Raw genomic sequence first — 25,115 nt, forward strand, 5'->3', positions numbered from 1 at the left:
GTCAGTCACCTCTACCCCTACACGGACAAATTACGGTGCCTTTCCAGTCACCAGATCATGACAACGATACATGTCATCGATCAAGAAGCAGATATGCTAATAAGCAGTCACTCTGTGGAGGACCTAGGCCTGGTGTCCTGCGCGAGGAGTGTAATGTCAATGTCAATAACTTGCTCGATCAATGCCCAAATCTCTTCAAAAGATTAGGATGCCTCAAGCATCGTCTTGTGAAGCTGCACATTGACCCAACGATAGCACCAACCACACTCTGGCACCGCCACGTCCCATTCCACCTTTGACCACTGGTGGAATGCAAACTGCTAAAACTTGAAGAACAAGGAGTAATAGAAAAGGTATCTCCGATGGTACTTGCAGAGAAGCCAAAACAGCAGGGGAAAATACAGCTATGTATTGACATGTGGCTCCCAAACAGAGCCATCCGAAGGGAACACCACATAACCCCAACCATGGACAAGAAAGTGGCTGAAGTCAACGGCTCCTGGTGGCTCTCCAAGCTGGACCTGTATCACCAACTGGTCCTGGCCGAAGAAAGTAGGTACATAACCACCTTCAGCACACATTTGGGGCTGCGCTGCTATCAGCGGCTCAACTTTGGCATTTTCTCAGCGGCCGAGGTATTTCAAAATACCATATGTGAGACAGTCCGGGCTACCGGGCATCCTAAACATTAGTAATGACATTGTCATACATTCCGCCTCAGCAGCCGAACACTACAAACACCTCCGAGCCAATCTGAAATGCCTCCAGGACTGTGGCGTCACGTTGCATCGAGAAAAGTGTCTGTTCTTTCAACCAACTATTGAATTCTTCGGATACATATTCAACCAAAATGGAATACAAATTGACTCCAGGAAGTCCAAGGCGATAAAACAAGCACCACCAACCACAACCAGGTCTGAGGTACGAAGCTTCCTCGGGATGGCTACATCTTTTTTTTTTAAACATCTGTTTACTGGGTTTTCTATTACATTTATGGTTTACATTTCACATTTACAACATCATGAGTACACAGCAAACAGACTATTATCAGCCATGAACAAATAGATGTGTGCCTCTACTCCCTCCGGTAGACGTACTTACAGGGGTTTTCTACCAATCATTTAGCTTGTGGTTGTTGAGTACAATGTCTGATCGGCTTAGAGATGGTATTCACATCTGTGCTGCATTATCTCATACTCAAACAATATGCTATGCATGCATCAATCAGTAAGTAGTCTAGACCAGTAAGAAGCTGAATATTAACAAGGGTAACAACTGAGCGATATAGATATTAGTATACATTCCTCCCACGTACATGTGAGAGTGCGGCCAGTGTACACAGCCATTGTGTCGCTGACCTGCTGAAAGTAATCGCACAGTTACGGGCAGGCCTGGAGGAGGTCATCGTCTAGTAGTTGGCACCTGGGGCATACCGTGTCCGTTAACTTATATACCGTGTTGATTTTTGCTGGCGTGAGGTATGCTCTCAGGATCATATAATGCTGTATGAGTTTGAAGAACGTATTGCATGGAAAATAGGTAGAGCTGCGAACTATCTCGGTCCATTCCCTGTCTTCAAAAGGACGACCTCTGTCTGTTTCCCACCGCTGCCTAAGCGATGTAAGGGCCACCCCTGTGTGGAGCCGTAGTGAGTCAGAGTGCCATTTAGTGAGATGCCTGCCTCATCCAATGACATGCAGGTACTGGATGGTCAGGTGTGTTTCTATGGACATATCTCCCCATTTGTCCCTGAGGGTCGCTAGGAGGGAGCGATGCAGGAGAAAGCCGGCAGTAGCGCATCATCTTGGTAAAGGTCTCCCAACGTCTGAACCCTTGCCTCTAGCCATGTAGATAGCTCTGCGGAAGAAGCAAAACCCTCTCCTCGTGGGGTGCCCCGTAGTGACAGTGCCGGAACACAAGTAGGCACTGTACGAATAATGTACAGGCTTCTGCAAAAGCATTTGCGTGTGACTTTTAGGAATAGCTGTCCAGATGTTCTATGCTTAGCACAAGGGTGGAACAAATGAAGGATGTATCCCAGCGACCGAGGCGGGTCTATGGCAGCAGTGTCGTTCAGTTGTAGTCCCGCTAGCCATCTTGCCACTCTTTGTAGCTATGAAGCCAGAAAGTAGTACGCCATGTTGGGGACTGCCGTTCCTCCACTATCCAACGGGAGGTAAAGTTTGGCTAGAGCTACTCTGCATCGGGAGCTACTCCAAATTAACTCTTTTATCTACCGCTCGAACGATCAGAATTGAGAGGGTGGGATGCAGTGGGGCAAGTTAGTGAAATAGTACAGCAGCCTGGGGAGCACTACCATTTTCAACAAGGCTATCCGACCCATCATCGACAGGGGAAGTGTACACCAGAAGGTCATCTGCGATCTCAGCGCTGTGATCACCTACCCAGGTTGCCCTCCAGGAGGTCCTCTTGGTGATGATAGATTCGGACATCCAGGTAGCGAAAGGTGTCGGGCTGCCACCGGATGCTGTCCCCGCTGTGGGCAGGTACTGGTTTCAGATGTCCATGCACGAAGGGGTAGAGACAAGACTTACTCCAGTTTACCCGCAGTCCAGAAAAGCGCGTAAACTCCGCTAATGTTTGGGATAGTCCTGTTGGGATCAGGCACACTTACCTGAGGTACACCAAAATGTTGTCTGCGTAAAGTGAGACCGTGTGTACCCCACCTCCCAGGGGAATCCCCCATTCCACCCGCTCCTGTAGTGCTGCTGCCAATGGCTCCATCGCCAGCGCGAAGAGGAGCGGGTACAGTGGCAACCCTGTCAGGTGCCCAGGCATACAGGTAAAGGCAGAGAGAGATGCCACCCATCCCTACTCGGGCTGTTGGTTTCATATATGGCAGCGGATCAGGCTGAGGAAACGGCCCATGATACAATATTTGGCTAGTATTGCGAAGAGATACCCCCACTCCAAGGAGTCAAAGGCCTTCTCCAGGTCCAGCACCAGGCACCCCGAGTGCGGCCATTGCTGCGGTGCACCTTAGATTCAGTAAAGTGTTAAGGGATGCGACAAAGCCATTCAGGTCATGATGAACTAGCGCTGGCTTCAGTGGAGCCAGTGTTTTGGCCAGTATTTTAGGTAGGATTTTATAGTCGCTTTGAGTTTTGGTGCGGTGGCTGGACGCGTCACTAGTTCTGCCTCCATCTGCATCAGGTCCTGTTCTATTTTCCCTATGGTTGCACTGAAATGCTTGCATATATTCCAGTTATTTCCCATGCATTTTCCAGACAGTCACCTTGAACGCCTCCCATTCAATCAGCTTATTTCCTGCCGTCCCCTCATTCACTTCAAAGTATTTGGCCGTGGAAGTCCCCACCGCCTCTCGGAATGGCACATTTGCCAGGGCAGAGGGTTAGAGGCGCCACAGGGGTATGGCCTGCTGCGGCTGCTCCTATTTCAGACGTAAGCATTGTGGGTTGTGGCCAGAGTGTGTGCGGCTTAGATACTCTATATGGTCGACCTTGGGGTGCAATATCTGCGAACATGCAGTCCATGAGACGCTGAGTAGTGAGAATACACACTTGCGTCTGGGTTCCGGGCATGCCACAAGTCCTCCAAGGACCAGTGATTCAGCCATTCCCCCAGTGCTCGAGTGTTGGATGTAGAGTGCGTGCTTGACAGAGGGAGGAAAGAGAGGTCCAATGCCGAGTCTATGATCGTGTTAAAGTCGCCTCCCAGAAGCACTGGGACTCCACTCCATTCCGCCAGTATGGATGAAAGGGAGAAGACAAAGGACATCTGCTCCGAGTTAGGGGCATAAATTGTGCGCAGAACTAGCTGCAAGCTATTGAGTTGAGCTTTTATGAGTACATATCTCCCATTGGGGTCTGTCTTCGCCTCCTAGGCGACAAAAGGGGTCCCGCCCGTACCCAAATTAAAGTCCCTCTAGCATAGGACGAGTACCCCGTGGCGAAAAGCTGACAGCACCAGCGGTGTTGCAGCCTGTTTATCTCTAGGGAGGTGAGGTTGGTCTACAGTAGGAGTGCTATATGGGTGGACCTGTGCTTTAGGTAGGTTATATTGAGTAGCAGCAGGCAGGGGTGTGCATGCCCCTCAAGTTCGGCGTTAGTAAGTTTGTGTGAGACATCGCAGCTGTCTTGCTTTATGTTGGACGCGCCTCCGTATCACATGTTGGTGATTGCTTATTTTATGCTGTATGCATAGCACGGGTTGGAGGGTGGGGGTGGGGGGATAGCATTGCTCAGTGAGAAGTGAATAAGGAAAGCACCCAACTAGGTAAAACATATAGAACATTAGGAGAGCAGATATGTAGCAGGGATCCAGCCAAACAGATATGCTCAAAGTCTGACAAAAAATTCAATCCTTTGATCATGGAGGGGATGCATGCACCATTCTCAGGATGGCCACATCTTGTGGCTTTTTCATCCCAGACTTGGCCACCATTGCGGAGCCGCTGAGGGCTCTAACCTGGGCGGACGCCAAATGGAACTGAGGCCTCTGTGAAGAGGCAGCATTCCAACGTATCAAGATGCATTCGCACTCCTCAACAACACCACGCTTGTGTATTTCGCCCCTGACAAGCACTCTGAACTATTAGTGGACGCCAGCCCAGTGGACCTTGGAGCAGTGCTTGCACAGGAACTGGAGTCTGGGCATTGGGCAGCCCTAGCATTCGCCAGCAGAGCGCTCTGCCCCACTGAGGCGCCATACGCCCAGCTCGAGCAAGAAGCCCTAGCAAATAAGTGGGCATGCCAGCATTTTCACCTTTACGTTAGTGGTCAATCATTCAAGGTCATCACCGACCATCAACTGCTAGTCCCGCTATTCTCGGGATCAGCCCTGCATCCACCTCTAAAAATCCAGCGGTGGGCCATCCAGCTGCAACAATACATGATGGAGGTGGTCTACTGACCTGAAGCAAAAAATCCAGACGACTTCCTCTCCCGCCACCCAGTACCTTCGGAAATCCAAGCTGATGTTCATGAAGCTGAGGTGGCAGAAGCTTTCATCAATATAATCTCATGTGTTACTTGCCTTTGAGCCCTGACCCTAGGGATGCAGCTGAAACAGACCCAGTCCTCACCATGGTGCAGAACAAAATCCAAAGTGGGACATGGCAAAACTTTCTACAGGATGCTAATGACGGGTCGGGGCAAAATCATGAGTGCCTCATGAAGATGTAGAAAGTGAGGAATGAGCTCAGCATGACCCAGGACGGGATCGTCTTGCACCGGTCCCGAATAGTAATCCCAACGGCCCTGCAGCATCACGTGACGCAACTAGCTCATGGAGGACGTCAAGGGTTGATGAAGATGAAGTCTAGGATGAGGAAGAAGATATGATTCCCCGGGCAGGAAGACCTGGCTGAAGAATTTGTCCGGAGATGTCCCCCGCATGTCAACTGACCGGTGATCCGGAAACACCCACACCAATCATCACAGAGGAATTGTGCAATACACCCTGGGATAAAATAGGCATAGACTTCGGGAGTTTCCCAGATGGGAGAGTCACGCTAGTCATGATGGACACCTACTCCAAATACCCCATTGTGGAAGTGATCAGCTCAATAGCGTTCACACACGTGGATCCCGTCTTGGAGAAGGCATACACAATGTTTAGCTTCCCAGCTGAGATTAAAAGTGACAATGGACTGCCAATTCAAGGCAGGGAGATCAGTGATTTCTTAACGCATCACGGAATCCGCCATCGCCACATCACCCCCCAATTGCCCCAAGCCAACGGGGAAATCGAAAGATTGATGCAAACACTCAACAAAGCACTCAGGATTGTGGTGACAGAACAGACTGACCCAGAATGCCACCTCCAGTCATTCCTGAGGGATTATCGGGGCACGCCCCACAGCACCACCCCTGGATATTGATGTTTAACGGGCCTCGCCGGGAAAGCCGGAATGCAGCAACAAGCCACAGGAGAGGGGCAAAATCCTGTGACCTTAGGCCAGGGGACAAAGTGATCATCAAAGACAGAAGACCCAGATGGAAGTTCAGAACACTGTACCCCGTACGTACACTGTACGGGGTGGAAACAGTGGTGAGGAGTGATGTAACCATGGTAACGGCTGCGAAGGGACAAAAAACCATGGCCCGGACCATCTCATGGTTCAAGAAGATAGAGGTAGCCGTCAAGACCAAACCCTGGAGGGTGACAGAGCGGATGAAGACCCACTATGGAAGAGACCTCAGGAGTTGACATGGGGCCAACCGACTAGTAGCCAACGACAACAGAAGAAAAACTTCAACGCAATGCACCACCCCGGCCAGGGCATCAGGGGCCGCCCTGCAGCGATCAGCATCCCAGGTACTGCCTTCGACCCAACCCTCAACCCGGCAGACACACCCGATGTAGTCACACATTATCCTCGGGCCAGGTGTGGCCCCAGGTTATAAAAAAAAGGGGAGGAGACGGATCAAGGTCTTTCCGCCTGAAGATATTCTGTGTGTGGGCGCAAGTTATTATTGCATGTGAGTGGGCGGTCGAAACAGAGTACGAGGTGGCCTACCTCTGCGAGGTGGTATGCAACACTACTGATTAGAAATGTTTTGATATCAGACCTGTCAATTCACACAGTGCCACCGTGAGTTACAAGTCATCGGTTCCCAGAGAGAAGCAATTATCACACGGTAGTGAGGAGCAGTTGTGACGCGGTGGTGAGGAACAGATATAACACAGTGGCAGGAAAGTGATCTGGAAACCACTGCAGAGTGGGTGTGACATACCTGTACAGAGGTCGAAGTGTAGCAGTATCCAGCTCTTGTCTATCTTCAGGGCAGTTAGGGTGATGTACCAGCCATCCCTGTATACACAAGGCACAGAAGGCATGTTCACAAGGTGCCTGAAGGGGATCTTCTAAGACATCTCGGCAAATGCAGCACAACAGTCCTTCATTCACATAGCCAACAAAGCGCTCAATATCATAGCCCATTCTCTGGAATGGATTTCCACCTATGAAACAACAACAGAAAACACAGCAAATGAGAAAGATAAAATGACAGCTGTCTGTTAAGAAAATCTAAAAATAGTTTGGCAACAAACATTCCATTTTAAAATTAAGGATGTCATTTAGTTGACCACTCAAGCTATCAGTTGAGTTCTAATTCTGTATGCAATAATCAATCTTCAGCAAAATAAATCTTCACTAATGCAATACTCGTGATTTCATTTACAATATTACAAATAACAACATTGATGACATCAAAGATCACATCACAATTGACATAACTGATGTCATCACTGAAAAACAATTTAAGCTGGGGCTCCTGAATACCCAGAATCATCTCTATGTGAGATAGATTCACCTTCCAAAAAAAAGCATTACTTTTAAATATGTATATATGTATGTAAATGGTATTTTTAGTGTGAACTTGGACAAAAGGCAGCATGGTCAAAGCAATGCATAAAGTCAACAAGTAAGAGAGTAGGAAGCTGGGCTTTGGATGATTAATGAACAAGTTACTTACCTTCTGTAACGATATATCTGTAAGAGATATAGATTAGCTATAGATTCCTTACCTGTAGACTTACCCCCAGGTGTCAGACTGGATCCGGAGAATTTTTTCATCAGCAGTAGCCCTGCGTGTCGAAAGGTGGCGTCGGTTGACTCTGTGTTCGTCGTCGGCATCGTGGTCGCCAGAATGACGTTGCGGTATCTACTTAGACGCCACCCTAGCGCGCTGACGTCAGTTCTTTTACACGACAATCCGTGTCAGAAGCGCCGAGCCATGCAAGACACTGACCACTGGTGCACAAAACTAGGGGCCTGAAAGGAAGTCCTTAACCCTAGAAGTCAGTTCGCAGAATGGGGAGGATGAGTGGGGCGGTAAGGAATCTATAACTAATCTATGTCTCTTACAGATATATTGTTACCGAAGGTAAGTAACTTGTTCATCTGAAAGAGACAATTAGTTATAAATTCCTTACCTGTAGAATAGATACCCCAGCAATATCAACCCCGGAGGTGGGTCTGCGAACTAAGTTCACACCAGGAAGTCCTGGAACAAAGCAGCCAATGAAGCCGTCTCTCCAGACTTGGCTATGCAGGCAGTAATGATTTGTGAACCTGTGCAGAGATGCCCACGTAGCTGCCTGACAGATGTCATTGAGGGGCACTCCAAGTCCCAAAGCAGTGGTAGCTGCCATCGCCCTGGTGGAGTGGGTGCTCAGACCCACTGGAGGTTCCTTCTTTGCCAAAGAATAGCAAGCTTTTATGCACAAAATGACCCACCTACAGATAGTCCGTTTGTGCACGGCTCGACCTTTTTTGCCGCCCATGTAACCAACAAAGAGCAGGTCATCCACCTGGAATTGCTTTGTGTGATCCAAATAAAAGGAAAGCGCATGTTTTGGATCCCGACGGTGGAGCCTCTCTCCCTTCTTAGAACGATGTGGAAAGAAGGTGGGCAAAGTGAGGGTTTGACCAATGTGAAAAGAAGTAACCACTTTAGGAAGAAAAGAAGGTTGAGTTCTAAGGACAACCTTGTCCGGATGAACAGCCAGAAAAGGAGGTTTGAAGAAAGAGCTTGGAGCTCACTCACCCTGCGAGCAGAGGTGATGGCAACCAAAACGGCAGTCTTTAAAGTTAAAAGTCTGAGGACAGTTATGTAGCGGCTCAAAGGGAGCGCACAGAGCTCTTCGGCCTCTCCATTAATTGTCTCACTGGAGCCACGTTCACGGCCATTATTTGTTATCGCCCTCCGGGGTTCTTTAGCTCTCAACAACAGCAACTGCTACTCACCACCTTTACAAACATGGCGATCTCCCACAGTAAGTTAATTATCTTAGGGGATTTCAATCTCTGGCCAAACGGTAGTCTGGATACCGGACTGCACAACCTCCTGCTTTCTTGTGAAAGCGTGGGACTCTATCAACTGGTCAAAGAACCCACCCATAAAGCAGGTCACATACTCGACCTTATTTTCTCAACCCCCCTACTAGTACACCTGAACGAGATTCTGCCAATGGCCTGGACGGATCACGCCCTCCTCAAATTTTTTATTACCACTAAAGGGACTAGACTGCCGGCACACAGCACCTTCTCTGAATTTCTGTACAGAGATTGGAAAGCTTTGGAAAGGCTGAGCACCACCGATGCAGTGTTCCAGGTGCAAGACAGCTTTTCCCCCGCCAACTCGGTAGAAGGCAATTACGAGGCCTTCTGTACAACAATTTCCGCCACGACGGATTCCTATGCTCCCTTAAAAAGATGCAAACCTAAGGGCAGACCATCTGCCCCCTGGTTTGACGATTCTCTGAAAACCCTCAAAGCAGCCTGTAAAAAGGCCGAGAGGAAATGGAGGCAAGGCTACTCCGACATAAGCAAATCGCTTTGGAAAACGAAACTTCAGGAATACAAATCCCAAATTGTTAAAAGTAAATCCATCTACTTCTGCTCTACTATAACTAATGCTGCTAACAGTTCCAAGAGCATTTTTCAGATCCTCAATAACCTCATCCACCCTGACTGCGCTAAAAAAACTACTCCTCCGACACAAGCACTCTGCAATAATCTCGCTCAGTTTTTTCATGATAAAATTGAGACCATTATCCATAACCTCAACACCTCCCCCTCACTGGACAGTCTCAATGCCCCCGGGACTCTCCTCCCTGACTCAGAGTCGGCAACCCTAGAGAACTTGGTACGTTTGCGGGATTTTCCCCCTATTCCAGAAATGGATTTTGTGAGACTGACGCATGGGATCACTTCGGGCTCCCCTCTCGATCCTCTACCTCCTAAAATATGGAAAATGTTTGGATCAGAACTCTTTGGCATCCTTCGGAAGATCTGTAATCAATCCTTGCGTTGCGGACTTGTTCCGACGCTTTGGAAGCAGGCTCTCATCACCCCGCTGCTGAAGAAACCCTCTCTGAACCCCGAATGCTTACTAAATTACCGGCCTATCTCCCTTTTGCCATTTCCGGCAAAGATTGCCGAGCGCTGGGTGAGCTCCTGTCTCTCCACACATCTGGAGCAGAATCACATGCTGGACGACTTTCAATTTGGTTTTCGCCCAGCGCACGGGACTGAAACAGCTGTCCTTACAGCCATGGAAGATCTTCGTATGCGTGCAGACAGGGGCCAAGCAGTAGCTCTGATCTTGCTGGACCTGACTGCCGCATTCGACACGGTCAACCATGTGATTCTGATGAAAAGACTAAGGTAATCTGGGGTTGATGGTACGGCCCTGCTTTGGTTCCAGTCCTATCTTAGAGACAGGAAGCAGGCTGTGTCCCTCCCCCCCTTCCAATCTTCCTTCTCCTCTGTGCCCCATGGGGTACCCCAAGGCTCGTCCATCAGCCCCATTCTTTTTAATGTTTACCTAAAACCTCTGGTCACATTAATAAAAACCCATGGGCTAAAACCCATTAACTACGCAGGTGATACACAGCTCATTTTTTCTTGGGATGGGGTAGAATCGATCCCTCTAGAATCATTTCACAATTGCCTGAGAGACACCGCTAGGTGGCTGCACAACAACTCCCTGCAGTTCAATTCCGCCAAAACTGAGGTGTTGTTTTGCGCAGGAAGTAAGATTCCCCGCCCGCTCCCAACCGATTTCTGGCCCCCAGAGGCTCCAGAAAAACCACAGCCGGTGACTACTGTTCGCAATCTGGGGGTTATGATAAACAACAAACTTAGCATGGAGACTCAGGTTGCGAGAACAGTGTCCACCTGCTCGGGCCTACTACGCTCTCTTCGCAAGATTATGCCACTCCTTCCGGTACAAGCCCGGGCGTTGGTAGTCAGGTGTACTATTCTTAGTCGCCTTGACTACTGTAACGCTTTGCTACTTGAGTCCCCAGCTGTTCTGTTAGACCGACTCCAAAGGGTCCAGACTGCCGCCGCCAAATTAGCCCTAGGCTGGACAAGGAGATCCTCGGCCACTGTGGCCTTAGCCGAACTGCACTGGCTCCCTCTGAAGCAACGAGTGGCTTTCAAAGCACTCTGTCTTGTGTTCAAGGCTTTGCACGGAGTCGGACCCAGACCCTTGCAAGCTATGTTCACTTGGTATACCCCTACAAGAGCCCTCCGTTCAGCTTCAGCCTACCTTGTCTCAGTCCCAAGATTCAACAAGGTCAGGACTGGAGGAAGAGCCTTTGGAGTTGCAGCGGCAAAACTATGGAATAGTTTGCCCCTGGATATCCGCCAAATACCGCAACTCCTTCCCTTCAGAAAACGCATCAAGACCTGGCTCTTCCCCTAACCTTTGTTTACTTTAACCTCCTCCCCTTAAACTTCGTTCAAACCATCTATTCTAGTTCACTCGTTCTTAGCCTCCCTATCGTTCCCCTCTGTGGAGCTACTCTCTGTTTAGCGCCATGATGCCTGCAAGGCGACAGCCGCGCTCTATAAATGTTTTAAATAAAATTAAATTAAATAAATACGATAAGTTAGAACTAAGTTCAAGTCCCACTGGGGCAATACGAAGGGAACAGGAGTAAAAAGATGAGTAATGCCCTTAAGGAAGCGATTTACAACAGGGAACTTGAAAAGAGAAGGCTGATCAGGAAGCCTAAGAAAGGCTGAAATGGCTGAGAGGTAGCCCTTTAGGGTGCCCAGAGCAGAGCCCTGCTGGGCCAAAGAAAGGAGGAACAAGAGAACCTCAGAAAGAGGGGCGGAAAGGTGATCCACAGCCTTTGCTGTGCACCATGCCCTTTGCAGCACCACATGGCAGTGGTGTTGTCCGTGAACACCTGCACTACTCTTCTCCCCGGACAGAGGGAAGGAATGCTTTTAGTGCAAAACGGATTGCCCGAAGCTCCAGAAGGTTTATGTGGAACCCAGACTCCAATGGAGACTAGAGTCCTCTGATCTCCGACTCTCCCATGTGGCCGCCCCACCACAGAAGTGATGCATCCGTCACCACTATGAACTCTGGTTGGAGAAGGGAGAGGGATCTGCCATTGACCCAATCATGGTTCGTTAGCCACCTCCGCAATTGTCGTGCAGTGCCCTCCGAGATCCGAACGCAATCGAACAGATTCTCCTGATGCTGGGCCCTCCGGAATTTCAGATCCTACTGTAGAGACCGCATATGCCACCTGGCATGATCTACTAGCAGAATGCAGGAGGCCATGAGGCCCAGCAGCCTCAGGGTCATTCTGATCGAAACCTGGGATAGAGACTGAAAGATCGGAATCGTAGCCCGAATATCCTGGACTCGCTGCTCGGGAGGATAAGCCCGAAACTGTGTCGTGTCCAGAACCCCTCCGATGAAAAGGAGCGTCTGAGAGGGAATAAGGTGTGACTTTGGCACGTTTATAGTGAACCTCAGCGAGTGCAGGAGGTACGCCGTAGTCTGGAGGTGGGAGACGACTGCCTGGGACGAGCTCGCCTTCAACAGCCAGTCGTCGAGATAGGGGAAGGCTGGAACTCCTGATCTGTGCAGATGAACTGCGACCACCGCCATCACTTTCGTGAACACCCGAAGGGCGCTGTTAAGGCCAAAGGGGAGCACGGTAAACTGAAAGTGCACGTGGGCTACCGCAAACTTCAGGTAACGCCGGAAGGCCGGCATGACGAGGATGTGAAAGTAAGCGTCCTGCATGTCCAACGCTACCATCCAGTCTCCAGGGTCGAGAGCAGACAGGACCTGAGCTAGTGTCAACATTTTTAACTTCCAGAGGAAGTGGTTGATGTTCCTGAGATCCAAGACAGGACACAGGATTTTGTCCTTCCTGGGCACCAGAAAGTAATAGGAATAGCAACCACAACCTACTTCTTGGGCAGGAACTCGCTCAATGGCTCACTTGGCAAAGAGAGACGTAACTTCCTGTTGGAGAAGGGCCAGATGATCCTCCGACAAGCGATGAGGCCGAGGTGGCATGGGCAGTCTCGAAGGGGAGGGAGTAGCCCCTTCGGACTGTCTGCAAAAACCACCTGTCCTATGTGATGGTGCGCCAGTGGGGGAGGTGATGGCGAATCCTGTCGCCCACTGGCGATTGGTGGCCCTGAAAGGTCGGACTAGGAGGGTTTGGAGGCTGCTGCAGAGGGGGCGTTGGTGGACTGGCCCAATCGCTGGCCCCCAGACCCACAACGGTAGGTTCCATGTCCCCGGCTGCGCAGGGGCTGGACAGCTTGCGCCAGCCTATGGCTCTGGGTGGAACGTGGCGGGGCATCCCTTCTGTAGCCACAAAAGGGGCAAAAAGCAGACTGCGCAGGGTGGGTGGTAGAGAGGCCCAAGGACTTGGCTGTAGCCCGGGAGTCCTTGAAATGCTACAGCGTGTTGTCCGCTTTGTTGCCGAACAGGTGACCGCCATTAAAAGCCATGTCCACGAATGACCAGAACACCTTAGTATAGGCATACTTGTGGATTAGAAGTAGACGGAGTTGGGGGAGGAAAAACAAGATCCGAATCAATGTAATGCTCTGTACAATACAGTGTTACTTTGTTTGTATTTTATGCATAATGTCATCAATAAAAAGATTTTTTTTAAAAAGCCATGTCCAGCAATGTAGCCTGGACATCCCCGGAAAAGCAAGTCAACCTCAGCCAGGCGTAGCGTCGAAAGGCTACCGACGTTGAAATCGTCCTGCCTAGCGAGTTGGCGGTGTCCAGTCCACATCTGAAGGTAAACTTGGCTGCGTCCCTCCCCTCGACGACTGCACGGGAGAGCATGGCCTGGGCCTCTTCCGGGCAATGTAGCCTGGACATCCCCGAAAAAAACAGTCAACCTCAGCCAGGCGTACCGTCGAAGGGCTACTGAAGTTGAAATCGTCCTGCCTAACGAGTCGACGGGGTCCAGTCCACATCTGATGGTAAACTTGGCTGCGTCCCTCCCCTCGGCGACTGCACTGGAGAGCATGGCCCAGCCTCCTCCAGGCACTGTGGCAGCACCTGCGCTAACATATCCCACACAGAGTGGGTGTAACGGCCCAACAGACTTGCAGTGTTTACTGACCGCAGTCCCAAGCTGGAGGTAGAAAACATCTTCTTCTCAAGAAGGTCAAGCTTTTTGGATTCCCTATCAGGTGGTGCGTTAGAGAATGCGCCTTTGGACATAGAGGCTTGGACCACCAAGCTCTCAGGGGTGGGGTGTTGGGAGAGGAAAGAGGGGTCGCCAGGAGCCAAGAGATAGCATCGGGCAATCATCCTATCTACAGAAACCCCTGGGTTAAGCTTGGACCAGGTGCCCAAAAAGATGTCAGTAAGAGCTTTATTGAAAGGCAGTACGGGCTCCAAAGAGGCCATCGCTGATTGAAGCTCCTCCGTCAGGAGATTAGTCCTGACCGCCACCGTAGGTAGCTCAAGGTTGAGGGCCTCGGCAGCCCTAACGCAATACCACTGCGTATGAAGCACCCTCCTCCATAGCCACGCTAGGAGGAGACAGCATGCCAAGGTCTGAGGAGGTATCCAGACCACTGGCTTTCCCCAACTCCTCTCTCCAGTCCGGTTCATCAAAATGGTCAGCTAAAGGATCTACAGACCCCTCCCAGCCCCCCTCACCCTACTCTGGTTGCCAATCTGACCTGTAGGAAACACTGATCAAGGTCTGGCTCCAAGGGGACGCTGCGGTGCAGTGGGCGGAGCCGCTGGCGTCGATTGCACAGGGCCCCCAGCCGAGTCAACAGGGCCCTAAGGCGCGGGTGAAGTCGGGCTGCCAAAAGATGGCATGCATCGCTTCGTAGAAACTCCGAAAGCTGGGCAGGAGTCCCTCGGAGTCCCGGAAAAGGAAGGAAACTCGGAGTCGACTCTTCAGGCTCCGCACGCTGAGCCGCAGAACAGGCACCGTCCGCATCCCTCACCGCATCGGCCAACGGACGGAGAGTAGTCGAAGAGCGATGATGCTTCTTCGACTTCTTCTTGTGCTTCAACTTACCTGAGGAGTGCGAAGACTTCGATGACGAGTGGTGGTGACTCAGCGACTGGTCCCTCGACCTCCTACGTGACCGTGACCTCGAATGGTGCAGAGCCTCGAGAAGCGTTCGGGACCGCTCCCGCAAAGACTCCGGATTCATGGTACAGCAGCCGGAGCACGACTTGCGATCATGGTCGCGCTCCAGGCACCACAGGCAAACGCGGTGCGGGTCCGTAACCGACATCAGCTTGCGACAGGTGTCGCAAGCCTTGAAGCCGGGCCGAGGACGACTGGACATCCCTTTGTGCACCAGGAGTCGATAGACTCAAAAACAGTGTCGACAAAAGTCGCAAATAAGTCAGTCAAAAAGTGACTGGGGGTACAGCTCTCTCTGGATCTGCGCTGGCTGGCACAGAAAAATAAAGAACTGACGTCAGTGTACGAGAGCGGCATCTAAGTAGATACTGCGATGTCATTCCGGCAACCACGACGAACGCGGAGTAGCCCGATGCCACCTTTCGACGCTTAGGGGTTCTGCTGCTGAAAAAATTCTCTGGATCCAGTCTGATGCCTGGGGGTAATTCTACAGGTAAGGAATCTATAACTAATTGTCTCTTTCAGATGGATATGTTTAACACAGGTTCGATTATCAAAGTGCCCTGGGTCAGCAGAAAGCATTTAGGCCTGCTTTTTTGCACCCGTGGGGGTCTTCTTTATCACAGAAGGTACAGCAGGCACTTGACAGAATACTTAATGAATACCAATTTCAGAGAAGCAGATTTCATGCTCAGTCAATATCATGGAGGTGCTCCTAATTTGCATAGAAATTTGACCCCTGAGAACGAGGAATGCATTTACCTGTGCACATTTCATATTACTGACCAGGGTACAGGGGCAAACAAGCTCTCGGAAGGCCCAGTAACTTTGCTTTGCCTTGGAGGTGGTGCATAGTTAGTAGGACACTATTTTAGAGAAGGCGCAGCATATGTCACATACTTGACAACTTTTCATAAGCCTTAGGAGAAATGTTAATACAGAAGAAGAATGGGCATTTGGAAGATAGTTCTAACAATATGGAAATATGAAAAAATACTGCAAAGAACTGATGCATAGTGAGGAACACTTTATGTAAATCATAGGGCTTATAGAGAACGAATGAGCTAGGGTACACTTTGTGTAAAGAACAGAGGTTGCAGTGAACGGATATGGTAGGGTAAGGGCCTGTTGGAAGATGCAAATAAACAACTTTAACGATTTGTGCAGCTGTAACCATCACAATGGTTTGTGGGGCCTTCTCAAACTGAACATGCAGTGCTTCCCAATGATACTCTGTGGTGAGGAGACCCTCCATTGGTCTCCCCACCCGCTAATATTAAGCAGGTTGTCACCGCGGTCTCTGGCTGGTGGCAGCATTAATAGGGTTGTGAGAAGCTGGCTTGGTATATGATGCACACTTATGTAAGTGGTACAAAAGGGGGTGGTGATGGACGGAGAATCTGAACCAATCAAACACTCACACCCAGTCAAAAGATCTGGGTTTGATCCATCACCGTTCTTTAGCCCACTCTGCCACCCCAGTTCAGACATGGCTATATGCAAATCACTCTGACCCTGTGCCTCATGGGAACAGTCCAGCCCGAACTGCCAAGCCATGCCTTCCCTGGACCGGAAACAAGCCTCCGAGGACCGGTCTCTGGCATTCCAGCCGTCCTCAGCCCGGCTTGCTTGAATCCAGTGGCAAAGTGAGCAAGGGACTCACGTCCGAGCATACCCTGCCACACTTATGGCGGCCAAAGCGGTACAAAAGGGGGTGGTGATGGACGGAGCATCTGAACCAATCAAACACTCACACCCAGTCAAAAGATCTGGGTTTGATCCATTACCGTTCTTCAGCCCACTCTGCCACCCCAGTTCAGACATGGCTATATGCAAATCAGTCTGACCCTGTGCCTCATGGGAACAGTCCAGCACGAACTTCCAAGCCATACCTTCCCTGGACCGGAAACAAGCCTCCGAGGACCGGTCTCTGGCATTCCAGCCGTCCTCAGCCCGGCTTGCTTGAATCCAGTGGCAAAGTGAGCAAGGGACTCACGTCTGAGCATACCCTGCCACACTTATGGCGGCCAAAGCGGTACAAAAGGGGGTGGTGATGGACGGAGCATCTGAACCAATCAAACACTCACACCCAGTCAAAAGATCTGGGTTTGATCCATCACCGTTCTTCAGCCCACTCTGCCACCCCAGTTCAGACATGGCTATATGCAAATCAGTCTGACCCTGTGCCTCATGGGAACAGTCCAGCCCGAACTGCCAAGCCATGCCTTCGTTGGACCGGAAACAAGTCTCCGAGGACCGGTCTCTGGCATTCCAGCCGTCCTCAGCCCGGCTTGCTTGAATCCAGTGGCAAAGTGAGCAAGGGACTCACGTCTGAGCATACCCTGCCACCCTTATGGCGGCCAAAGCGGTACAAAAGGGGGTGGTGACGGACGTATGTAAGTGGGCACTCTGTACCAATCCAGAGAACCCTTATGGTGATTTTAGTGGTCTTAGACAACCTCTGAAAGCACTCTATGGGGTAGCTGTGGAGAGTCCAGAAGGAGTGTAAAGCAGCTTGTTTTATCAGAACATAATCTTATAAGTATAGATTAAGTGAAAAAGAACCACACAGTATATTTATAAAAATATGTATTTATTATAAGACACTCACTAACACGTACAGATATCTCCTACCCAGAGATATACACAATGCACACAATGCTTTACAATAGAAACAGGTAAGTAACACTTAATACACAGCAGTCACCAGGGGGGACCAATCCACATACTAGATGATTGGTATGCATACCACAACTTGAGTCAAGACTGTACCTAGAAGACGTGGATGTGTCGGGGACCCAATGAACCTCCCGAGGTAAGTAACTAGGAGCCCCACAGAGGTTGTGTGCTAAGTGGGAACACGCCCGAATGATCAATACAAGTCAATGGGTAAGTCGTGGTTGCAATTTTAAAGAAGGGCCCTTCCCAGTGGCCCCTGAGGAAACCCCGTGGAAGACAAAAGGTTGGAGAGCCACCCCACCCGTGGATACCTTAGGAACCAGGATACCTGTCCCAGGGAAGCCGGGTTCATAGGTGTGAAGTAGCATCGAAAGCCGCGTCGAACCCAATGGAGGACTTCAGAAAGATGCCACAGCTGGAGAAGGTGAAAGTGCCCGGTGTAACTAATGGTGAATTCAAAATGTGAAGAATCTGCAAGCAGAAGGGACAGCGTCTATGCCACTCAGCAGTGACCAGGAGGCACGGAAGATGAATGCCTACTGATGTCGGGTGTTGCAGGGGAGCTGACGGTGACCTTAAAACTGCAGCTGTGTGGGACAGGCGACACTGTGAAAGACCAGGAGCCGTACACTAGCTGTCCTACGTCGGATGTTGAGAGTTGAGGGGTCGGTGTCCAGCGTCCGGTGGCAGCACCAACAAGCCTTGGCAGCTGCAACCAACGTTGAAGTGGAGAAAGGTGCAAGGACTGGATCAGCAAGGTCCTGGCGACTCACCAAAAGCAGGGGGGTCAGGGCAGGCCTGAGCAATCAGGGGAGCCCAAAGAATACAAAGATGACCCTCAAGAGGACCCACAGACCGTAGACACTGGAGTAGTAAGAGGACCTCGGGAAGCTTACCAAAGATGCAAACTCACGATGCAAGAGGATGCAGTGAGGATAAAGATCTTGGTCACTGGAGATGCTTGAGGTTTGGGCTACTTGGAGCCCGAAGATCTTGGTGGAAGGAAGCCTACAAGCCTTTGCAACTGCAAGTCGACGCGGTGCACAGGGGTTCGGTTCCTGCGGCTCCGACGAGGGATACTGGCCTCAAACTTGGTGACAGGCCAGGGCAGGCCTTGAGGGATGTGAAAAACCATCACCTGTGTTGCTTAGGCTTTCGAAATCTGTGGGAGCTCAGGATCAGCAAACCGGTCAGCTTAGTTGCAGTGCCTGTAGATGCAGGGAAGTGACTCCTTCACTTCAAGGGATATTCCTTCAGGTGTCTTGGATGCTCACAGGCCTTGGAAGGTTCCTATATGGTGCACAGGCATGGGCGTTGCAGCAGACGAGCAGGGCAACAAGATCAGGAGCAGCAGGAGTATTCCTAGTTGCAGCCTTGATGCCCAGAGGGAAGTCCAGCAAAGTCCAGAGTGTCCAGACAGTCGAGGAAGTGGAGTCTGAAATTAATCTTGCCCCACGATGAATCTAGGGACCCACCCACAGGCAATCCCTTAAATACCATAAGGAAAGGGTTGGGACGATTAAGGAGTACCTCACTAAAGAGGGGGAGGATACTCCCCTATCCTTTGTCCTGTTTCATGTCAGAGCGGGAGGCAATGGCTCCCTGTACTGGTTTGAACTGGCCTATGCATGAAGTGCACCAAGTGCGCCCTGCAGGCAGGCTATGTGGCACTGGCAAGCACTCCCACCCTGCCCCAATAAACTAAATCCTGTCTGGGAAGTGGTCACACCTCCCTGTGACAGGATATCTATTGTTCTGCCTTCACCTGCCCGAGCTTGGCTCAGCAGCAGGAGAGCAGAAACGTATCTCTGGCCGGTAGCAGCGCTGCCTTGCTCTCCGGGTCTGGAAGACTGGTACCGGGAGCACCGAGGGCCTCCCAAAGGAGCTTTAGGCTGCATGATAGGGTTCGTTGCAGCCAGTTTCAAGATGTTTACCACTTAATGACGAGGTGCCCCTCTATATGTCATATACGCCAATGCCGTGTACATTGGTCTCCCGGCGTACCAGTTAAAAAAGCTGCAGATTGTTCAGAACGTGGCGGCGAGAGCTTTGCTGGATATGCCTGGTAGATCCAGCGCTAGTCAGAACCTTCGAGATCTACATTGGCTCCTGGTCGAGCAGCGGGTTCTGTTCTAGGCTCTCACACTAGTTCATGGTGCCCTTTATAAGACAGTGCCTCAATATCTTAGTAGACGTTTTTCGTTCTATGTGCCGCCTCGACATCTTCAATCTATAATCCAATGCCATGCTGTTGTTCCTATGTACCGCCTGATTAGATTAGGCGTCAGTTCCCTTTCTGTTAAAGCCGCCATGGCTTAGAATGCCCTGCCCTTCGAACTACGAAATATAGAGAGCCGTAGGCTGTTTACAAAATAGTTAAAAATCATGCTATTTAAGTAATCTTATGTCAGGCTAACCCTTTTCCTTCTCTCATTCGCGCCTGGACACTTCCGAGTAGCCGCACGCGCTATAAATGGGAGGCTTACATAACATAACATAACATATGGCTGTCTCACAACCCGGCAGAATGAACTCCGTAGGTCGTAGGGGTGTCCTGCTCATGCAGGGGCACCCTCACACTTAGAACCAAGCACCCTGCCTTCAGGATTGATTGGCCTGCTCTAGGGATGACTTATAGGTTTTAGGTAAAGCAACGTTAGATATAGAGAAACCTTTATCAGGCGTAAGTGGTGCTAGCACCAGCTTACACAGGCTGCAATGGCAGGCCTGTAGTTGCAAATTGAGTGGTCTCCCATGGGTGGCATAATGCTTGCGTCAGCCCATGAGGGACCCCTGGTGTACCTATGCCCTGGGTACCTTAGTACCATATACTAGGGACTGATGGGTGTACACCAGTGTCCAATCTGGGATGTACCCAAGTACTTACCAACCAATTTAGGGGAGAAAGCAGAGAGACTGGTGTCCTGATTAGCAGGATCCCAGTTAGACTAGTCAGAAATAGCATAGCACCAAGCATAAAGTGGGGGTAACCATGCAGAAGGATTCTACCTTCCTACAAGGGTGAAGAAACTGCAATAATCAGAACGTGCATTCTGTAGTTTTTGATCACTAGTGATGCAACCAGAGGTAGGATTACCCATAGCTGATCACAAGCATCTTTAAATGTGTATGAATGCTGGAGGGTGAATGCTGTCCATAGAGAACAAAGGTAGTCTATACCCTACTCCTTCCTTCCAGGTTCCTTTGTCTCGATTACCTATTTGCAGAGGCATACACGATTCCCATCAAAGGAAAACCCTGGAGGTTGGCAAACTTTGATGCACACAGGCAGTTTCCAACTCAGTACATTCGTAAAAGAGAACATGCAATGCTTTTCCTCTCTGAAGAGGGGAGCTCTGAGCCGAACTGGATTTCCAATTTTTCTGAATAATTTTAACCTGATTGGCAGTGGGCTGCAGCCCATCTATCAGAAAATACAAGCAGATGTCCCATTCCAGCTTACTGAACAATGTCTAAGAGCCAGACAAGTTTGGATCTTGCTGCTGGTGCTTCCAGAACATGGGACTGGGTGCTGCCTGTTTCCTCTTTGCTGGGACGGTTCCCGGCGGCACTGCTGAAGCTTTCTTCATTCATTCTGTTGTTGAGTTTTCCTTTGTAGCCAGCCAAAGGAGTCCAGAGACATAGAAAATGTGCCTAGAATCCATCGCTGCCCCTCAGAGACCAGCAGAGGGTTACGCAAGTGCACTGCCTGGTGAACATACTGCCTTCCTGCACCAACTTTTATTGCTTTGTTGGCCTCTTACCATTTCTTTGGAGTAGAGATCCTGCACCTGGCTGCTCTGCATGTTAGCTGGATCTGGAAGGGTCAAGTTGTTTTGGTGATTGACTCAGGTGTTGGTGGGCTCCCATTCCCTTGGCAATGTGCTGTGTTTATTTAAAGTATTTTCAGTGTCTGTGATCACCCTAATAAGAACCCTACTAAAGTAGCCAGGTTTGTCATTATTGATCCTTAATTTCACAGTGCGTTGTCTTAGCAACTGTGTAGCAATTGCATATATTATATGTTGAAAACTCTCTATGACCCATTCAATCCTCTTGGCATGACTGCATTGTGCTGCTTTTGTGTCTGTATGTTCAGGAGTCTTGCGTTTCATCTAGCGATCGTGAATGGCACAGAGATAAAATACAGGCACACACACTGGCATGTTTTTATCATTGTATAATCAATGCACGTCCATTTGTATTGTGTACTGTGAATTGTATGGTTTGTACCATTTGACTTTAGTCTTTAGTAAACTTAGATGTATATATTCGGATATTATTGAGGTGTTGAGTCCTTAAAAACTCACAATCCTGGCTGGATACTTACATTTCTAGTGCAACTTTGGGGGACTGTGTTGTAGTGACTACAACTCAAGTCTTTTTTTTTTTTTTTTAAATAATCTTTATAAATTTTTTCAGAGAAAACCAACCCAAACCCTCCTGCCGCCCTCCCCTGTCAGACAGGAATATACATACAAATTCATTATGCATTATTTATTATAACATTATCTATCATCTTATTACACAATACAATCCATTACGCATTTCTATAACTGTTACATATATCAATATCATTATATAAAATTCTACAAAATATTGTGTTATCAGGGATGAGTTACTCTTCTGCTACTTACAGGTTACTTTGGTAATGATACCAATCTAGTTGGAGGGGTCCAGATCTTCACCCCTCTTCTATGCAATTTCCTACCCTTCGGTTTATAAATAGCAACATCCATATTGGAGATGACTAACAAACTGGCTAACCATTGCTGGAAGGATGGGGCAATAGGGTCCAGCCATACAGAGGCGCTACACATTCTTAAGACTGCCGTAGCAATAAAAATAAGTTCATGACCTACTCTTGCATTATTAGGATCTGCGGCCCCTAGTAAAATAACATCACTGGACTGAACTATTTCCGCTTGGAGTACTTAGGTCAGGAATTTCCCTATCTCATTCTTTAATGCTGTTAGTTCGTCACATGAGGAGAAAATATGTATGCTGCCAGCATTAACCTGTTAACCGTGGCGGTAATTCCGCCGTGGTGCGGGCGTTTCTTTCCGCGGGCGGGGCAGCGTCGGCCGTTGTACGTGCGCAGCACTAGGAAGGTAGTGCGCGCGACGTTCAACGGCCGACGGCAGCATGCAAGGTGTTAAATAGCATACATCTTGGACAGAATGTCCCCTTACCACTCCCCCACTTAGCGATTTTATCTGGTGTATAATATAAACAAATTTTTAAAAAAACTGTGCAAGTAGTTTCGAAGACATGAGGATAGATTGTGACATCAAGTAAGCATAATTAAATTCATCATTGTACATTCCTACTTTTTCCTGCCACTTTTGTGATATTTTCTCCATACCATCAGGAAATACTGCATTAATAAGAGAGTATATTTCCCCAATAGTACTTATTTCAACGTGAATTGTTTCTCCACAATTCCGACTTTCTCGAATTGTGCCCTTCCCTCCACCTTTCGTGACAAAAAATCTCTAATTTGGAGGTATTTAAAAAAGTCCCGCCAGTCCAACTTAAAATCTTTTTTTATTTCTTCAAAGGATTGTATCCCTGTGGAGGAGAGAAGAGAACCTATCTGAACAATTCTCACCTCTTTCCATTTATGCATACAACTTCCTCTGAAGATCTCCGGGAGGATTTGATTCTCACTTAAGGGGGTATAGAACAAAATTCTCCCTATGCCGAGCATTCTTCTTACTGAATTCCATACCTTAAACCCACTATCTGGAGTTTTGTATCTAACTTTTTTTATGGTAACTGTCATGCAGATGACGCCAGAGATATCCTCTACTCTTGCTGCCAAGAACCAGTTGGAAAATAGATGTCGTACTGTCCCCTGGTGCCTCCTCCACCACATTCTGTATTAACTCTCTGCTATACAATAAAACGGCGGCCCAGTAATATGCTTTTAAACTTGAGAGTGCTAGCCGTGCCCTATCCCTAGAAAGGGTGAGGAATTTATAGGCCCGCCGAGCTTGTAAATAAGCCCAAATAAAGCTAGAAAACCTGCGCTCTATCCATTTTAACCATTGAGTTGAAAATTCTAGGCATATCACTCCGAATAAGATCTTAGGAAAAAGCACCATCTTTACAACGTTAACCATATTATTAAGTTTGGATGAAATGCAACCCCTTAAATATGTAGCCTTTTCTACTACACTTGCGTCATTCATATTAGCTTTATTATTATCTGAGTTTTTCCTTGGTTCAGAGCATACCAGGAGACTTGTCCGAAGTTCTTGGCCTTGTTTTCAATGGCTGTCATGGCCGTATTAGGATCGGTGGTTACCACAGCTATACCACAGCTATATCGTCCACATAAGCCAGAGATTTGGTGGGATAGTCCTGTGACCATATAGGTTTTATTTCACTGTTGCCTTCAAGTCTACGGATGAAGGGATCGATGTAAATCGCAAATAACAGTGGTGAACATGGGCAGCCCTGCCGCGTTCCCCGGAATATTGTAAATTCCTTGGATAAAATACCATTCACCATTACTGCCGCTATTGGTTTAATATCATTTTTTTGTAGTGCCTGGATATAGCCATCCTTAATTCCGACCCCGGACATGGCAGCCCACATTTATTGCCAGGAGACCCTATCAAAGGCCTTCTCGACATCTAGTAAAACCAGTGCCATAGGGTCTCCTGCAACATCCATACTGTCAAATAACATGATCACTCTTTGGATATGATTTATAGTGGATCTCCCTGGCACAAAAAACCATGTTGGCATTTGACAATTACTTTATAGACGATAGGTGCAATTCTATTAGCCGTTAACAACCCAAGTCTTAAACAACCTTCATTGTGCTAAGCTATGAATGCTTGTGTCCAACTTTACCTGGAGAGCAAGGGGCCACAGAACACATACTTTCCACTGCAGTATACTGGTTAGTAGGAAAGCTCTCATCTTTGATAGTGTTTGGGTATGCATACAAAGGCAACGGTTGTCAGTAGCCTAGCAACATATAAAGCTTAAATGCACATGAAAAAAGTGGGCTCAACGGAGGCTTTGCTAGCATGGTCAACATACAAATCCCATCACAAATATGGTTCATTTTCTGCGTAAACAAAAAAGAAACAACTAAATAAATAGGAAAAAGACTATCTCTCAACAAGCCCATTCTTTGAAACAGAAGTTAATACTTGGTTACATATTTTGACAAATAGTAGTCAAGAACAGTTGTGTTTATCACATGCAAAGGTCACTGAAATAAAGTGCAAATGTGGCTCTGAAAATTTCCAAAATACCTTTTAAATTGCTGTGTTCCATCAAAAAGCATAAAGTGTTTTTAGAACACGGGAGGAAGAGGAATAACCCAGCCTTGTGACTCCACAAACAAAACACCTGCCTTTATGCATCAATTATAGTCCCAGTTGGCAATTGGGACAAGATGGGGTCTGCCACGTTTGTTGCAAATTGGTCACCTCTAGGAGGCATGTTCATAAGAGATGTACTTTGGTAAAGGACCTTTGGTTTGATATCTATGTGACCAAATGAGATAAGGATTCATAATACCA

General features: G+C 48.7%; 1 protein-coding gene across 2 annotated transcripts in view; it reads right to left on the minus strand.

The window, feature by feature from the left end:
- LOC144828656 (RING finger protein 151-like) overlaps positions 1-25,115 on the minus strand; it is a 233,260-nt gene that overhangs the window by 85,398 nt on the left and 122,747 nt on the right. For both annotated transcript variants that reach the window (XM_078687030.1, XM_078687029.1), the window contains exon 2: positions 6,720-6,945. In XM_078687030.1, the coding sequence (XP_078543156.1) occupies positions 6,720-6,945 (226 nt within the window). The remainder of the gene's footprint in view (positions 1-6,719; positions 6,946-25,115) is intronic.

This window comes from Lissotriton helveticus, chromosome 4_1 (genome assembly GCF_964261635.1).
Source record: "Lissotriton helveticus chromosome 4_1, aLisHel1.1, whole genome shotgun sequence".
NCBI classification, from domain to species: domain Eukaryota; kingdom Metazoa; phylum Chordata; class Amphibia; order Caudata; family Salamandridae; genus Lissotriton; species Lissotriton helveticus.